General features: G+C 50.6%; 1 protein-coding gene across 1 annotated transcript in view; it reads right to left on the reverse strand.

The window, feature by feature from the left end:
- DCP1A (decapping mRNA 1A) overlaps positions 1-15,999 on the reverse strand; it is a 38,093-nt gene extending 22,094 nt beyond the window's left edge. Inside the window, exons 1-3 of the mRNA XM_031952032.1 lie at positions 15,781-15,999; positions 12,710-12,750; positions 11,584-11,711 (exon numbers count right to left, since the gene is read on the reverse strand). Coding sequence (XP_031807892.1) covers positions 11,584-11,711; positions 12,710-12,750; positions 15,781-15,915 — 304 coding nt within the window. The 5' untranslated portion in view covers positions 15,916-15,999. The remainder of the gene's footprint in view (positions 1-11,583; positions 11,712-12,709; positions 12,751-15,780) is intronic.
- Positions 16,000-16,643: the final 644 nt, after the last annotated feature.

The following is a 16,643-nucleotide window of genomic DNA, read 5'->3' on the forward strand; positions in this document are numbered from 1 at the left end:
TCATCTGCCATAGCTTGTGCAGTCATGCTCCAATTGATGGGCACCTCTTTAAGTGCCAGTTTTTTTGCCACCACAAAAAGTTGCTAATATGTCAATTTTTTTTTGGACAGATGGGTCCTTTTTCTCTATTTCTCCACATCTTCAAGAGTCAGCTGACACTTTGTAAAGGTAATCCCAGTGATCACATCATTTCTGAGCACTGTACGAAAGATCTGAATAAGGACCTTTGAAATAACAATTAAGGGAAATAAAACCAACAAAAAGAAAACATCATACTCCAAAAGAACTTTCATTTTAACTCTATTAATTGATGGGTCTTGTTCATTATAGTCTTCAGAAAAGAAGTTTTGGGGGAAATATTTCAAATAAACAAAATCTATAGGTCTCCTAAACTGCCCATATCACAGCTGAATACTCATTCACTGCTTTCATCACTCCATTCAAAATTCAGCTGAGGCCACAAAGAACAAATCTCATTGGAAGCTAGCTAGCTGTAGCCTTAAATTTTTCTTATATTTGGATTCCTCAATATAACTTGCAATGAAAGAAATTTCACATGTAAAATGTGTCAAAATGAACAGAAGGATACATAGTTTTTGTGATAAAGTAACTAAATGTTTTCACAGGGAACTTCGAAATGAACTTCAAAGAAGTAAATATCGATCATCAAAATAATTCAATCATAGTCGACAACTCATCATGAGGCTGAGCCTTCATTTTGCCATTTTTTCTCCTTCTGCAGAAATCCAATCGCCGCCACAAAGGCAGCACATTCGTGTTATCAAGAGACCCTTTTCCACCATCCTGACGCCCCTAAAAAGCTTTTGCAGAAACTTGTTTGCTGAAGAAAGGAAGATAAGAAACTTGAAATGAGAGCTTAATGGGGGAAATGATAAGAGTCACACCCGATTCTGCCTAAAAGAGCTCTGTGGAGGTTCAACCGCGCTTGCCAAAACCGGGCCTGTCTGCCAACATGTCAAAGGCTTCACTTCCTGCGCCAGCAGCGAGGCAGAAGGAGCTCCCAGAGAGTCAATCAACGTCACTCGAGAGAAAACACAGACGAGCTGAGAGATAACGCAGAGCCACGAAGGTTGTGTCTCCTCGTGGTCCTGATGGGACAGGAAGGCACGACCTTCGCCAAGGGGCATCTTCCAGTTAAACTCATGGGGGGAGGGGGGGAGGTTTATATAATGCAATCATATAAAGCAGTTAAGCCCTTACTATATGCACGAGGAATTCTGCTAAGGGGCAATAACATAAGGCAGAAGTCCCCCAGGTCCTGCTCTCAGGAAAATTATAATGGGATGGGGAAAGGTCAGATCCAGAAATAACCAAGCTGCAAAGTTATTGCAAGAGATACCCAAGTAACCTGAATAAAGATTCCAAGAAATAGGAGGAGGAGGAGGCCTTCTGGGTAGAAGTGGAGCCCTGGGAAGGGACCCCGAAGGGGAAACTTCCACACAGCCATGTCCACCAAGGCCTAAGACTGAGGCCAGTCCCAGGGGCATAGTGGGCAGGACCCCAGAGGCTAAGGGAGGAGAGTACCCAGAAACATGTAGCTATTGTTCATCAAGACAGAGCAGGACCACAATGGCTGGAGTGTAGAGCATGTAAAGGGAAACAAGTAATGCAGCTAAAAAGTATGATTGAATGAAACACTATTTGAGCACCTACTGGATACAATGAATCCATAATGTAAATCACCAAGGTAAACTGAGCACAACGACCAATGCTGGCCCCAGAAAAGAGATGAGGAAAACACCTCCCCACACTGAGCAGCAGGGGAACCAGGGAGAACCTGAGTCAGGAGAGCCCCAAATCACACCCTGTCTGAGAAACACCTTCTAGCTGTGAGCTTAAAGCCCGTGCTTAAAACTTCTCTGACCCTCGACGTCCTCCTCTATGAAACAAGGACATCACCAGGAATACCTGCCTTTGGGAGCTGCCACGGGGCTCCAAGGAGATCATGGATAATTAATGCTCTGCAAAAACTTGATTAAAGTATTTTTTGACAATTATAAACATTCAAGGCAGTTATCAGAGGGAGAAATCAAAGCTATCTCTAGTCACTTGAAAAAACATACTAAAGCGCTAAGAATTAGGAAAATGAAAATTAAAACACATGTAAGGTACCACCTCCCATCCATCTGGCTAACAAGGCAGAAAAGGAAAAGGATTAATGCTGGAGGGGATGTGGGAAAACTGGGACCTACTCCTCCATCCTAGAGAACAATGAAGAACCATGCTCAAAGGGCTCTAAGACTCTGCTGACCTCTGATCCAGCCCTTAACTAGGTCTGTATTCCAAAGAGATTAAAGAAAAGAATGGCTGTGATGAAACACTGTTATGCTGCAGTGCTATAAGACATGACAAAGGGAACGGTTTCAGAAAAACCTGGGAAGATTTGTATGGACTGAAGATGAGTGAAGCTTGCAGACCCAGAGATTGTTGTCCTTGGTAACAGCCATAGCATCGTAATGATCAACAGTGAAAACCTTGGCTATTCTGATCAATCCGACGATCCACCACAATTCTAAAGGCCTCAGGATGAAAAAAGCTACCCACTGCCAGAGAGAAGTGAAGGCCTTGGAGGGAACACTGCAGCACAGCTTTCTCTCTCCCTCTTTTTAATCCCCAGAAATGGCCAATGTGGAAATATGTTCTGCATGACTTCATGTGTGTAATGAGTGCTTACTTCTTGCCTCTTCAAAGGGGAAGAGAGATTCTGGAGGTGAAAAGGATTTTCCCCCTTATTTTGTTTCCAGCGCTTAACATGGTGCCATCCACAAAGTAAACAATTAATGAATGCTAATAGAAGAGCTGAATTAGATCCAAATGACCTTGAAGCTCTCTGGAGATGCTCTAAATGAGGAATAGGGGTCACTATCATAGAGCCTTTTCTGTATTATTATGAGAAGTGATTTTCAATTATGAATAGTTTATAAGGATGTTGACTGACCTACGCGTAGAGAGAAAAGAACGAGAAGCACTTTGGCAATGGAGAAAACGTGGGTTCTGACATCTGGAGGATCTGGCTTCAGACCCCAACTTGGGCATTTACTAACTCTGTGACCCTGGACAAGTCACTCAATGTCCTCACCCTGCTCCAGCTCCTACAGTATTACAGGGTCTGCTCCTGTTGGCTGCCTCAAAACAAAGCCAAGTCAGGAGGCCAGGGAATGGGGGATCCTCTTCTTCAGGCTTCCTCTGTCCAAAGCAATAGCTGGAAGAGACCTTGGCAGTCACACAGCCCAATGCCCTCACTTCACGAATAAGGAAACCGAGGCTCACAGTGGGGGCTAAGGGTGAAAGGCTAAGCACGTGAATCCCCTGTGTTCTTTCACAGTATGAAGAAGGCAGGTTGAGGAGAGCAGCCATGGCTGAAAGACCGGGCTGGAGAACAGGCAGATCCGGAAGCTCACGGGTCAGTTCTGCCCAGCACCAGGGGCTTCCCTTTGGCAGGGCTCTGAGAATGTCAGGCACCGTCCCTTTCATCTCTGGGTGTCAGACACCAAGGGAGGCCCATGGCACGACACGACACCAACTAGTCTGAGCTGCGACTCTAAGTTTCTTGAGCTTCTGAGCTGAGCGGGCTTGTTTTTGCTCCTTTTAGTTTCTTTTTTCCAGCAGCTGCTGCTTCTTTTCATGTTCATTTGCACAACAGGTTTCATTATACATTCTCAAAAGCAAAAAGATATCAAAACCAAGTACAAAGACGAGGCCTACAGGCTCTAAGCAGAACAGCAAAATCAAAAGGAAAATGAAATGCATTCTGGATGAACTCAAGAAGAAATGCTCATCTCTGATCCACCATAAAGCAACTCCAAATAACATTTAAATGGTTTTCCATGGAAATTTGATTCCATTAAGTGCTCATGATCTCACACCACAAATGTTCCTATAGGAGGAGTTTTCACCTGGTGTTTGTGAACTTGTATTTTTAAAAATCTTTTGCTAAGTGTATTTCGGGAGCAGTGGCTTTCCTTTGTGACCCCAGGGATTTTATTCCATTCATTAAAAACATAATTCTGAGAAGAGTCCACAGGTTTCACCAATTGTCAAAGGGGCCCATGACACCAAAAAAAAAAAAAAAAGGTAAGAAAATCTAGTGTAAATATTTTGAAATGGTAATGAATTCAGAGATAACAAAGCAAGGATTCAAAAAGACCTTCTGACAAGAGACCGGCAGCCAGAGCTGAGCCAGAGTCGAGCCAGAGCTCGGTGACACTCCTGAGCTGAGCGCTTCCCCCTCTGCCAAGCTGCGGCCTTATCTTGGCCCAGGAGGCCGGACTAATGCAAACGCCACCCGGCTATCTCCTCCGCTGATCAGAGACAAACTATCAGGGTGTCCTCTGGGGATGGAGGCCGGCTTTTCTCCAGGATCAGACGTACTCTACTAACATCTAGCTGAAGTGACAATTTCCACAGCTTGGCTTTCCTCTTGTTTCTCAGAAAGATCTTGCCGGGGGCCCACAGAGCTTCTCCCTGGAGCCCGAGATCCCTCTTTCTGGACCCGAGGAGACTAAGCAGCAGCTTGTGCTACCCTTCCCGTCACGCCACGGGCCGCCTCTTGTCCTGAGCTGGGAACAAGGAGACGCACTGTGCCGTGCCCCTTTCCTGTCAGCACCTGAATTTTCAACACCAGGTCAATGAGTCTCCCTGACTCTACAGAGGAACTAATTTTGGTCACAAACCCTCTTCATTGGAGGCCAGATCGCAGATACAAAGGAAAGGTTGTGAGCGAAATGGAAACTCAGGCAACCCTCACACAGGCTTTTGGAGGTAAGTTTTCATATTTCCATTTTCAATTTTATTTGTTTTAACTTCTGATTTTTTCGGCAAAATTAGCTAAAGATCAATGTGTTAAGGTATAATAACAAGCATCCAGAATCAAACATTATCTCCAAAAAAAAAAAAAGACAAATTCAACTTCTGCCTACAAAGCCTTTACATGTGTTAATGGAGCGTTCTTTGAAACCTGTTTATTGTTTAAACTGTCTCAATCTGTGCCAGAAGGGGGCATTTCTTCTTTTGGAAAGGATGGAACAATATCTTCACATACTTGCGTGTATATATATGTTTAAATGTTGACGGTAATACTATTCTATATAATAATTCTAAAATAGAGAAAGTGACATTCAGAAGCAAAGATGGGGGCAAATAACTCATGTTTTGCAGATCGTACTTAGTTCAGAGCCAAGAGCAAGTGACTTGTAATCAGTCAAAATGTAAGCCCGTATTAACAGGAGGACACATGTGGCTATGTTTAAGATAAAGCAACAATTGCTTCCAACAAACTACATCCTCTCTCTTGGAAACCCCAAGGGAACCAGACCAGCGTGCCCACACCTGGGCCGGCCAACTGAACAGCTGGCTTTGGCTGTCCTGGGACTGGCCCTGTGTCCTGCTCCTAGAAGCAACGAACCTCTGACAGAGAAAAGAGAGTCAAGGTCCAAGCTTCCCGACCTAGAGAATATGGGGGTCAAGTGTGGCCATGAAGGGGTCTTCTAGTCCCTCAGTCAAGAAAGAGTGAGGTTTTTCTATGTTGAGGGGAGAGTTACGGGTGGCATCTCCGACCTCACCAGCTGTGTGACTGGGCAGGTCCCTTCACCTGGGTTACCTTAGTTTGCGCATCTGTAAAGTCAGCTGGGGAAGGCAATGGCAACCCCGCCAGGATCTCTGCCAAGAACACCCCAAATGGGTCTTGGAGAGGTAAAGGCCTAAAAGGGGCCATGGGGAGGCCAAGGAGGAGGGGCCTTCTGTGCTTTCTGGCAGAGACCTGAGACGGGAAGAACCAGAAGGAGGCCGTGGCCGATGCCCAGCCGCAATGGGACGAGGACCCAAGGGTAGCAGGGGAGACAGAGTGAGTGGGGATGAGTCTGGGGGGGTGATAGGAAGTATGGTGGGCCCTTCCCCAGGAATGGGCAAGATCAGCAGAGGGAAGGGCTCTGCCCTGCAGGGGAGTAAACCAGACCCTGGGTACCCGATTTGGAAGGTCTGATGGCCGCTGCTGGCCCAAAGAGAACGGGGCTGGGTTCCAGATCTGGGTCATCTGATCAGAGATGGTGATTACCAATGCGATGGGGGGTGTCGGGGGGTCACTGTGCAGAGAAGGCATGGAGAGGGCCAGGGCAAGCCTGGCTGAGAAAGGGGAAGATGGTGATACTGAAGGAGACATGCAGGAGAGGGCAAGACCAGGGAAGGGGGGAAAGGCCACCGCCACCAAACACCACGGAGAGGGCCCGTCCAATGGGAGCGGAGGGCAGGAGGAAGAAGCCGTGAGGCCAAAGCCCCGATAACAGCCAGCTCTTCCTTGATCCACAGTTCTGCTGAAAAAAATCCCAAAATGGGAAGGTCTCCTTAAATCACGCTAACAGGCCTGGCTGTTTCAAACGGTTTCCTGGTACACTATTCCCTTAAACCTTTTAGATATTTGGTTTCTGTCTGGGTGGCAAGTGTTTCCCCTGCCCTGCATGTGCCCCCCACTGCCCTCTGAACACCGGCTAGCAGGAGTCAGCTGGGCAGGTCCAGGCCCCGGGGCATCACGGGCACCGCGGAGCAAGGTGAAGGGTGGCCCCAGCATCCACAGAATGTTGGGTTTTTTTATGAAGACCAGACCCAATCAGTAGCTGGGAGAAGGTGCGGAGGGCTGGCAAGGCCAGGAGGGACTGTAGGTCAGAGGGCACTGAGGCAGGACAGTGCCCAAGACTGGCAAACAGGAACATGACACCCACCTTTGCCTGTCCAAAACACAGCTCCCTCCCTGGGCCTTCTGGTGCCTCAGATACATTCCCCTGCCCGTCCCGGCCTCCTCTGCCATCCCATCCTGGGGGATACCACCCCGGGCTCCCCAAGGCTAAGCCAGGAGCGCATCCTCTGGCAGCTGCTAGTGACCAGGCTGAAAGTTTGGGCAGAGGTCCAAGCCTCAGCTCACAATCTTCTGGGCAGTCTCCCTGTGCGCAGCGGGTCTCCATGGGCTGCTGGGCTTAAAGACCTCCGATCTCACTGAGGCAGGCTGATCCCTGCCCCAGGAATAGGGGAGAGTGCTCACTCAGAGAATGACCACAGCTTGGACGCCACAGGCAGGGCTGGTCTCCTCCTAGAGGGGAAGCTCAAGAAAGCTGCCGCCTAGCCCTCTTCTGAGCCCCCCTGCCAATCCCCCAGGGAGTGCTGGCCCCCGTGCCCCCTTGGTCCCTGGAGATGCCACCTTGGCTTCATGGGAAGCAGGGGGGCTGCCACAACACAGGGAATTGTTTCTGTGGCTTCTTAGTCTTAAAACTGTGACTGAGCAGGGACAAGCCCACAGACACAAAGCTGAAAGGATTTAGAGTTGTCACTGCTGAAGAGAGAAGAAGTGGCCCCTGGGGGGGAAGGCAAAGGCATCTGAGTGTCTGAGGAAGGACCTGGAGCCAGATCTCCAGCCCAACCCCTGCTCTACCCACTGCACCACACTGCCTCCCCCAGGGTATCAGTGACCCTTGTACAGGCACAAAGATGGCCCCAGGCCTGGGTTTGGCTTCTGGCTCTTCAGGGGCTTAGGTGGTGTTGCTGATGACAGAGATTTCTGAAGGGAGCTGCCCCAACCCTGAACCTCAAGAGCAGGTCTTGGCCTCCCAAATTCACAGCATTTCCCACATCCCACTTCTGGTTCCGTGGAGCCTTCCAAAAGCCCAAAGAGCTACGGCCGAACTGTTCCCTGTCTCCCAAACAGCCCTCCCTCGCCCCACATATTACACACAGAACCCTTTGGTTCCGCTCACATCCACATCATCGATCAGGTCATAAGGTCAGCCATATTCTCCTTCCCAGCGTGCCCAGCTAAATAGGAACAAACTTTCTCTGGAAAACATGAAATTACAACACTTAACATCCCACTGTATCTGTGAGCCCTCCCTCATTTCAACAGCCAGCTTTTATCTGGCTTTTAATCTGGGCGATGACTAATATTAAGAAATAATAAGTCCGACAATTCCCATTCAGTGAGACGTCAGATTTGCCCATTTTGCCTCCTTACAATCTGGGTCTGAATCACGGTAGATTCCTATTTCCCCTTTGCCGTCCAAGTGAATAGTTATTAACACAGACATCCGTCTGCATTTAGAAAGCACTAAAGAGTTGGGTTTTTTCCAAATTTATCCACACGATGAATTATCAAAGAGGCAAAGGACAGGGTAATTATCTTGACAGATGAAGTCACTGAGAAACTAAGAGATTCACCTTCTTTCTTAGAAATTTCAAAGTAAAGCTAGGAATAGAATCTAATAAAAGTTCCAGCTTTTAATAAGTTTCGATGCTTCTAGATTTATAAAATGTCGGAAAATAAAGAAAATATAGATCTCAACTGTATCAATCTCTTACCTTTGAACCAAGAAGCCTGCTAAGAGAAAAGAAAAAAAAAAAGTTCTTTCCCCAGAGAAGTTTCTCTTTCTAGTGGAGCCATTTTTCTAGCAAAAACCTGCATTTCAATACAATCTGCAGACGTGGGATGATGTAGGTAACGGCGGGCACTACCGGCTCAGGGGTTTAAGCAAGGACTTCCAAGAGATGGCCTTCAGAGGGCTGCAGGGAGAGCAGCAAGAACAAGTCCCAGGATTATGAAAGTATGAAAGGCAGGAATGGGTGCCAGGCTTTGTGAAAGCTATTTAGCTGGGCACGCTGGGGGGGGGGGGGCCCACCTGCATTTCACCCTTGAGGAAATAGGCAGCTACCAGGATTCCTGAGCAGGGCAGTGCCCCGGTCAGGCTACTTGGGCAGCTACGTTAGGGAGGGGATGAAGAGGAGAGACTGATATTAGTTGTCCAGTCAGGAGATGATCGCTTATTACACAGGTAATGGCTGTGAATACAAAGAAAAGCAGCTCAGGGCAGGGGAGGGAAGGTGTCCCAGTGCCCAGAATGCCAGTTTCAAATCCTATTTTGGACACTTTTAGTTGTGTAACCCTGGGCAAGTCCCTTCCAATTCCAAATCTAGGATCCCACAAAAAGATGAATTTGAGAGAGACTGGAGAGGCAGAACCAGCTTCCTGGATAAAAGAGAGGGCAATGGAAGAACCAAGGCTGACTCTCAGGTAACAAACTGGATAGATGGAAGGAGGATGGCGTCCTTAAAAGAAACATCAGGTTGAAGGAAAGGTGGACTTTAAGGGGAGAATAATGGATCCAGATATTCTGAGTATGAGTTGCCGATGGGATGGGACGTCGGAGAAAATATTACAAGTGACTGGTATTGGAGAACTGAGCTCAGCAGGGAGACGAGGGCTGGATATATAATCTGGGAGTCATCAGGCAAGAGATAAGTGAAGCTGGATACCCAGAATGGGCCTGGGCAGAGCTCTGAGGGACAGAGAGGATGGTCACCAAGAAGGAGGAGGGCTGAGAGCAGCTCAACATTTCATACTTTGCCTCTAAAAGACTGTTGGTAACTTTAGAGAAGCAGCTTCAATTAAGTAGTGACAGCTAGTCTCAAAGATTTCTTTTTCTTAAGTGGACTTTTTATGTTATCTGGACTGGGGGAGGAGGGGGCAGGTCACTAGGGAGTGACAATGATATCGGAAAAAAAAAAAAAACATAACAAAATATTTATTAGCAACTTGAAAAAAATGGAGCGGGAGAAGAAGTTGAGGGAGTGAGGAGACAAGAAAAGAGAGAGGAGAAAGAATAGTGCTGCTGATATGTAGCCTTCCCTTGGGCAAGTCCATGTGCTGCCATTTTCCCAAGGAAACAAGGGCTCATGTGGACCTTTTGGGGAGTTAAAACAAAACAAAAAACAGTGACTCAAAGGAAGCCTGAAATGGACCCATTTAGCAAATGTGCAGATGGAGCCAAGATGGGCAATGTGGCTGTTATAAGAAAGCTGGCCCAGAATCCCCCCAAATCTTAGAGGCTACACCAATGGGCCACATTAAGATCAGATGTAATGAGGATCGATGCAAAGTCCAACATTTTGATTAAAAAAGCCAGTTTGCACAAGGAGGGGATGAGGTGAGACAAATTGTCACGAAGATGACCTGGTTTTTTAATATAACTCAGTTTGACTCACAAATCTGCTGTGGCAGAAAAAAGCTACCCCAGCAGAAGAACACATGAGGAGAACATGAAGAGTGCTGGGAGCGCAGAAGGTAACCCCAGTCTGGTAATCTGGGCTCCATTCTGGGGACAATGTTTCCAAAGAACGTGATGAGTCTGTGCATCCAGGTGGGATGATGAGGGGGACACAGGAGAGAATGCTAGGACAGGAGAAGTCATGACAGGCTGTGCCAGGAAAGAGGGATTAGCTTTGTAGTGTTAGAGTCAGTCAGCAGGCCTAAAGGCATCTACTATGCATCAGGGCACTGGACTAAGGGCTGGGGAAACAGAGAAAGGTAAAGGCAGCCCCTGCCCTTGAGGAGTTCCTAGGCTGCTGAGGGAGACGACATGCAAACAACTTGGGGGCAACTGGCTGATTGAGACTGACATCAAAGGGAAGGGAAAGGCCCCAGCATCCAAGGGCTGGGAAAAGCTGCTACCAAAGGAGGCCGTGGGCTCTTTTTATTTGACCCCACAGGGCAAAGCCAGAAGCCAGGGGAGAAGTAATTGTGGGTCAGACTTCTGTTCAATGGATGGGAGCTTCTTAAGGATCCAAAGGCTATCTAAAGAGCAGAGCTTGTCTTGGGAACCTTCATTGGGAGAGTTAAGAGAGGTCTTTTCCTGCGCTGCTTCTGGGACTCCGTGCCCATCAAAGGCAGTAAATAAAGGCTTGCCAGTGTGGCTTTATGCCCCACAGAAGGGACTGGCTGGCCCAGAGTTTCCCCAGTACCGAGATTCCTTCCTTTCCTTTTTAATCCATCCCAAGTTCACCATTCCTAGCACTGAAAACATTTTCTTCCAATCCAATTATGGCCGCCCTTCGAAGAGCTGCTCTTTCAAGTACCCAGGCTCAAATCCACCCACCTCAACTGCCCAGGGATCTTTGCAGAGTGGCTTTAAAAGCACAAAGAAGGGCCAGCCTGTCATTGCATCAAGGGAGGGCCCGAAACACACAGATTCTGCCTGGCTTTCTAAGTCCACAATGACAAGGACCTGTCTCTGAGCTTGTTTCGAAGGCCTTGGTTGTGGAAGATGCAGACAAGTCTTGGAGGGGGCTGGGAAGGACCAATTCAAGTGAAGACTTTGTCCTATAAAAGCAATGAGCTGGCACGGTGGGGGAACAGGAAGAGAAGAGCTCCTTTACCACAGGCAATCTACAGGCACATGTTCAGGAAACCCCCCCACCTGCATACAGACAATGGCACCTCTTCCTCTCTAGATCAAATTTGTGCTTTAGAAGTTTGGGCTGCAGGAATTCAGAAATGATTACCCCGCACGCTCAGTTCCCTGGAAGGAGAGTCACCTTAATGCTGTTCCAGGGAAGCTGTCTGATTGAGTCTCAGATTTATAAACATCTGTGCCCCACTTTCCTGTTGACACAAAGGCGGCACCCCCTGGGCAGATTTAGCAGTAAGCTGTAGCTGGCTTCGCATATTAATGAATACTACAGGTTACTACCTAAAACACCCTGGACCCCAGGAAGAAGACATCAGTGAAATACAGGATCCCTGGTACTCACAGCTGGCGTTCCTGTAGAGAAGAAATGGCTCATGGAGCTGGAATTCCAAATCTTTGTTCACTGGTTCCACGAGGTTTGTCATATTCAGCCGATTCACGATCGTGAAACCATGGAAAGGTGAAGCTGACCTTAGTTTTAATGGGGAGAAAAAAACCATATTTGATCTGGGGCTTGGAATTTTGTTCAAACCGCCGAAAGGCCCACCCCCTCACCTTCCATTGCAATCACTACATGAGCACATTACGAATGTACAGTGACCGTCCCCCACAGCCACTGTGAGTGACTCAATCCGACCGGTCTCACCTTCCAAAAGGGATCATCATCAATCTGGGCCTCTGGCCCAAGACCCACACTCTGAGCCTGACAAGAGCCCCGTCCTCAGGAGGTCACACGGTAGCTCAAATCTCTCAGTGGCTCCCAAGGCCGATCCAGCTTCTGCTGGGCCTGTTACCACAGGTAGGGGCCACCACCACCTGTCCGGTGGGCAGACAGGAGCCCACACTTATTCACGCGTCTTCACATGAAGTGAAGGAAAGTGTGGTTAGATTGTCGAAGGCATGAGCGTGAAGCAGGACAGCGTGCCTGAGAGACGCAAACGCCACAGACGGGGGCTCCGGGGCATGTGCTGGCCAGCTCTGGGACGGGAGGGGTAACGACCGATGTGCTTAGACATCCGAAGGCACCTCCAACCCAGACCTTTCAAGGCAACCTGTGGCAGGCGATCCCTGACTTGGGAAACACCAGGTGTGGAGGTGACTCTAAACCAAAATAAGCCCAAAGTAGCCAAAAATAGTTGCCACAACACAGACTGACTCCAGGTGCTTCAAAGAGCATTTCTGAATGAATGTGTAGAGAAGAGAAGTAGGCCTGCTGGTAGACCAGGGCAGTCTCTGATTTTCACAGATCTATCACTTAATACTATTTCCCAACTCTTGATTTCACAATACTGAAATCTGCCTGATTCTGCCTGGGCTTCAAGGATACAGCATGGAAAAGAATAAGGCAACAAATAGGGGAGGAATCAGAAAGGGAAAATCTTCATCTCTTCTAGTAAGAAAGTCATTATAACTATATCAAGCAAACAAATAGACAAGAACTTGAGGTTTGGCATTTAAAAAAGTCTTACCTTCGGTATACAAATAGAGTCCCTTCTATGTCAGTTTTCTCCTGTAATAAAGAAATTAAGAAGACAGTTAGAGGCAATTCATTTTTCTTATATAACTTAAGCTTGTCATTCCAGCAATGGAATATTAACATTGATAAGTCAATTTTGAAATGTCCCAGAGACCTCCCTGCTCTCCAAGGCCTTTGTTTTCTTTTTAAAGGGAAAAAGCTTGAATTAGAAGCTATTTTATTCATAATTAGATAAAAGGTTTACATCCGATTCCCTGGTTTGCTCTACTTTTAGCTTTGCTCCTCTAGTTTCTTCCCCTTTCAATGTTGCCCAAAGCTGGCAGAAGAAGGGAATGTGGGCTTCTCTATTGATAACAATTCTTTTATTTGGGAAGTTGTGCTCCAAGCAAACAACTCATGTTAAACATTTGATTTCCACTTGTGATAAAGTCATTAAGATGTGTGTTCTGCTTTGTTATTTGCTGAGGCAATTGGGGTTAAGTGACTTGCCCAGGGTCACTTAAACGTCTGAGGAAGTGTTAAGTGTCTGAGACCAGATTTGAACTCGGGTCCTCCAGACTTCAGGGCTGGTGCTCTATCCACTGCGCCACCCAGCTACCCCCGAGATGTGTTTTTAAAAAACAAAAATGTTTATAAATTTTCAGTTGGAAGTATAAATCCAGCCTCAGGCCCTTATCTGCCCAATCCTGTCAGGATCTCGGTTTCTTCATCTGTAAAACTGGAACAGGACCGAAGGACTTAAGCCGCTGGGAACCCCAAAGAAAGCAGGAGGAGGCTGAGGACCTGTCCATCCTCAGTCCTGCGCCTCAGAGCTGGGCCCATTTGGGCGGCTCTCACGTGCACCATCCCACTATTGGTTCTTGTCAGGAAAACACTCTGCAAACCTCAAAGTGCTCCGTATATGCGAGCTGTAAGTAAAACGGAAACATTGCCTTTTTCTTGAATAGGCCAGTCCTAATTGAAAACCTGCTATTCTTTACCATCTTTGCTTTCCAAAAAATAAAAAAAAAGCTTCCAGTTGGAACACACGTCTGATGCTAGAGAGGTAAAAAGTCCTTTTGTATATTATTTATGACCAGAAGCCAGTGGGATTTTTAGGGGATCTCGTTGATTTCTTTCAGGTATACACTTGTGAGCTGAATTCTGATGATCTATGTAGGGGCTTGGCTTTTTTTTTCCATTCTCCTTTAGGTCAGAAATCCTTAACAATTTTAAGTTAAACAATAAAACACATCAGACCAACTCTCAGAAGAGCGGATCACGGAGCTTCTTAAACGTTCTCCACTGGAAACATGCTACTATTTTCTGAGCGGGCCCTCCCTGCGGCATTCTCCCACTCCAGCAGCTCACTTCCTTTTGGGTCTCTCATGGGACTCGGCCTTTTTTGCCCCTCACTGACACCAGGCTGCTGCCCTGCCTTTTGGGGGATCTGCGGTTGCTCTACAAGTCATTCAAAACCTCCTAACCACAGTCAGGAAGACTCAAATTGTTTTTTTCTTTTTTTTTCTGAATTCAAATCTGGCCTGAGACGCGGGCGTGTGACTCTGAGCAAGTGACTTGGCCCTATTGCCTCAGTTTCCCCATCTGTAAAATGAGCTGGAGAGAAAGCCCAAAGCAATCCATTACCTTTGCTAAGAAAACCCCCAACTGGGCCATGAAGAGTCAAACAGGACTGAAATCACGGAATAAGCACCGAGCCCGGGGAAGTGCCAGGAGGGCCCCAAAGCAGCGGCGGTTACTGAAGGCCCTAACCAGCTCTCCAGGAGGCTTGGCCCTGCCCTAAGCAAGCCCACATTCACACGAGCAAGAGAGAGGAGGCATCAGCCGGCCCGGGAGCCCAGCGCCCTTCCTTGGAAGCCAGCTCTGCTCCTGGTTTGCGGGAAGAAGCCACAAGCTGGTCTGGGCTCCCGGCTCGCACAGGGAGGAACACTGCAGGCTGGCAGAGGGCAGCCAGAAGGAGGGGGGAGGGTCCGAGAGGCTTCAGGCAAAACACAGACCCACCCATGGGAGACTGCAGTAAATGCGCCGCAAGCGCGCGGGCCACTTTCCCTTCTCGGGGGGCCACTGGGGTCCGGCCCCCCGCGTTTTAAGAGCCCCTGCCTGTCTGGGGGCCAGAGCAGAGAGATGGATCCTTTATGAAAAAAGGAACCAGAATCCGGGCCCGGCGCAGGCCGAGGGCCCCCCTGGAGCTCAGAACAAAGGGGTGCCAGGTCCTGCCCCTGATGCCGGCACAAGGGCCACACTTAGCTGGGGGGAGGGGCGGTCCTGCCCCTGATGCCGGTGGGGGAGGGGGGCGCAGAGGGCGGCCCTGCCCCTGATGCCGGTGGGGGAGGGGGGCGCAGAGGGAGGGCGGCCGGCCCTCGGGGAGCTTCCAGTCTAAGGGAGCCTCTGGGTGGGCACAGGGGCTGGCTCTGCAGGCGCCACCACCACGGCGCTCACCTCTGGCTCCCCGAGGGCCGGGAGACGCCAGCTCCGGGCCCACCCCCGGCCCGTGCCCCTCCCCACCCGGGGCAGCCTTGAAGCACAGCGTGGGAGCGCGACGCTCCCATTTCAGAGGTGGGGACGCTGAGGCCGGGCAGCACACGGCGCTGCGCCGGCGCTCCCAGGTTTGGTTCCCGAAGGATCAGAGCCCCAGTGCCTCGGGCGCCAGGCCCCGCTCAGCTTTTAAAGGGCTGGCGCGCAGCCGTGTGTGCCCCGGTCCCCGGTGCCTGGCACACAGCGGGCGCCGTCCCTCTCTGAGGGAGCAGCATTTATGTGGCGCCTCCTGTGTGCGGCTCAGGCGGAGACGGGACTCGGGGTCCGGGGGACTCGGGGTCCGGGGGGCTCGGGGTCCGGGGGACTCGGGGTCCGGGGGACTCGGCCCTCGGGTGGGGGGAGGGGCTTCACTTGCCCAGGAGGAGACTGAGGCCCGGGCTGGGGGGGGAGGGGGCGGAACCGGGGCCCCGCCTTAGTCTCTCCGTCTGCGGAATGGGCGCAGCGGCCCGTCGGCCGGGCCCGGCCTCAGTCTCTCCGTCTGCGGAATGGGCGCAGCGGCCCGTCGGCGAGGCGGCCGGCGGCACTCACCCACTGGTTGGCCTCGGGGCTGAAGGTGTAGAGCGCGACCTGGCCCGTGAGGTCGGCTATGCTGGTGATGTAGGGGTCGTGGCGCCGCAGCGCCGCCAGGCTCATCTCGGCCCCAGCTCGGCTCGCCGCCTCCATCTTGGCCGCCCCCCCAGCCAGCGGCCCGGCACCGGAAGCCGGGAGGCGGGGCCGCCCATTCAAACCTCCGGGGCCGCGGAGGGACGCCAGCGCCGCGGCGCAGGCGCGTTCGCGCCGCCGACGCCGCCGACGCCGACGCAGGGGCCGGGCGGCGCCCGACTTCCCCGAAGAGGAGGCCCCGCCTTTTCCCGTCCCGCCCCCGGTCGCCGGATCCTGCGTGGCGAGCGTGCGCGGCGAGCCCGAGCCCGTCCCTCAGCGCGAGTGCCCCGGGCGCGCCTGGCGCATGTCCGTTAGGCCCTCGCCGTCTGCGCGCTGGCGGCCTTGGGAGCGTCGGCTCCTGGAGGGCAGGAGCGGCTCTCCCCGGATAATACTAGAACCGGACCTCAGCGGTAATGATGTCACGCGGACCGGAACCGGCAGCTGGGCCGCGGGGCGGGACAAGAACAGTAATGACGACAGCCTCAGCCGGTGTGGAGACGCGTTACAGTCCTGCCTGCAACGCGTCCTGGGGCCGCCAGGGGGCGCCATCGTGCAACAGGGCTCTGGCCTCCCCGCGTGCTAATCCGGGCCCGACGCTGCGCGCTGTGGGAGCCTGAGTGTCTCCGCCCCGGAGATGGGCTGCGGCGGGACCGGGACTCCCGGAGCCCGAGGACCATTCCCGTGACACGCAGCGGTAGCGCGTCAGGGACCCCCGCCGGGCGGCCCCTCCCACTTGGCAGCCCCTCCCA

This window comes from Sarcophilus harrisii, chromosome 1, assembly GCF_902635505.1.
Source record: "Sarcophilus harrisii chromosome 1, mSarHar1.11, whole genome shotgun sequence".
Classification (NCBI taxonomy): Eukaryota; Metazoa; Chordata; class Mammalia; order Dasyuromorphia; family Dasyuridae; genus Sarcophilus; species Sarcophilus harrisii.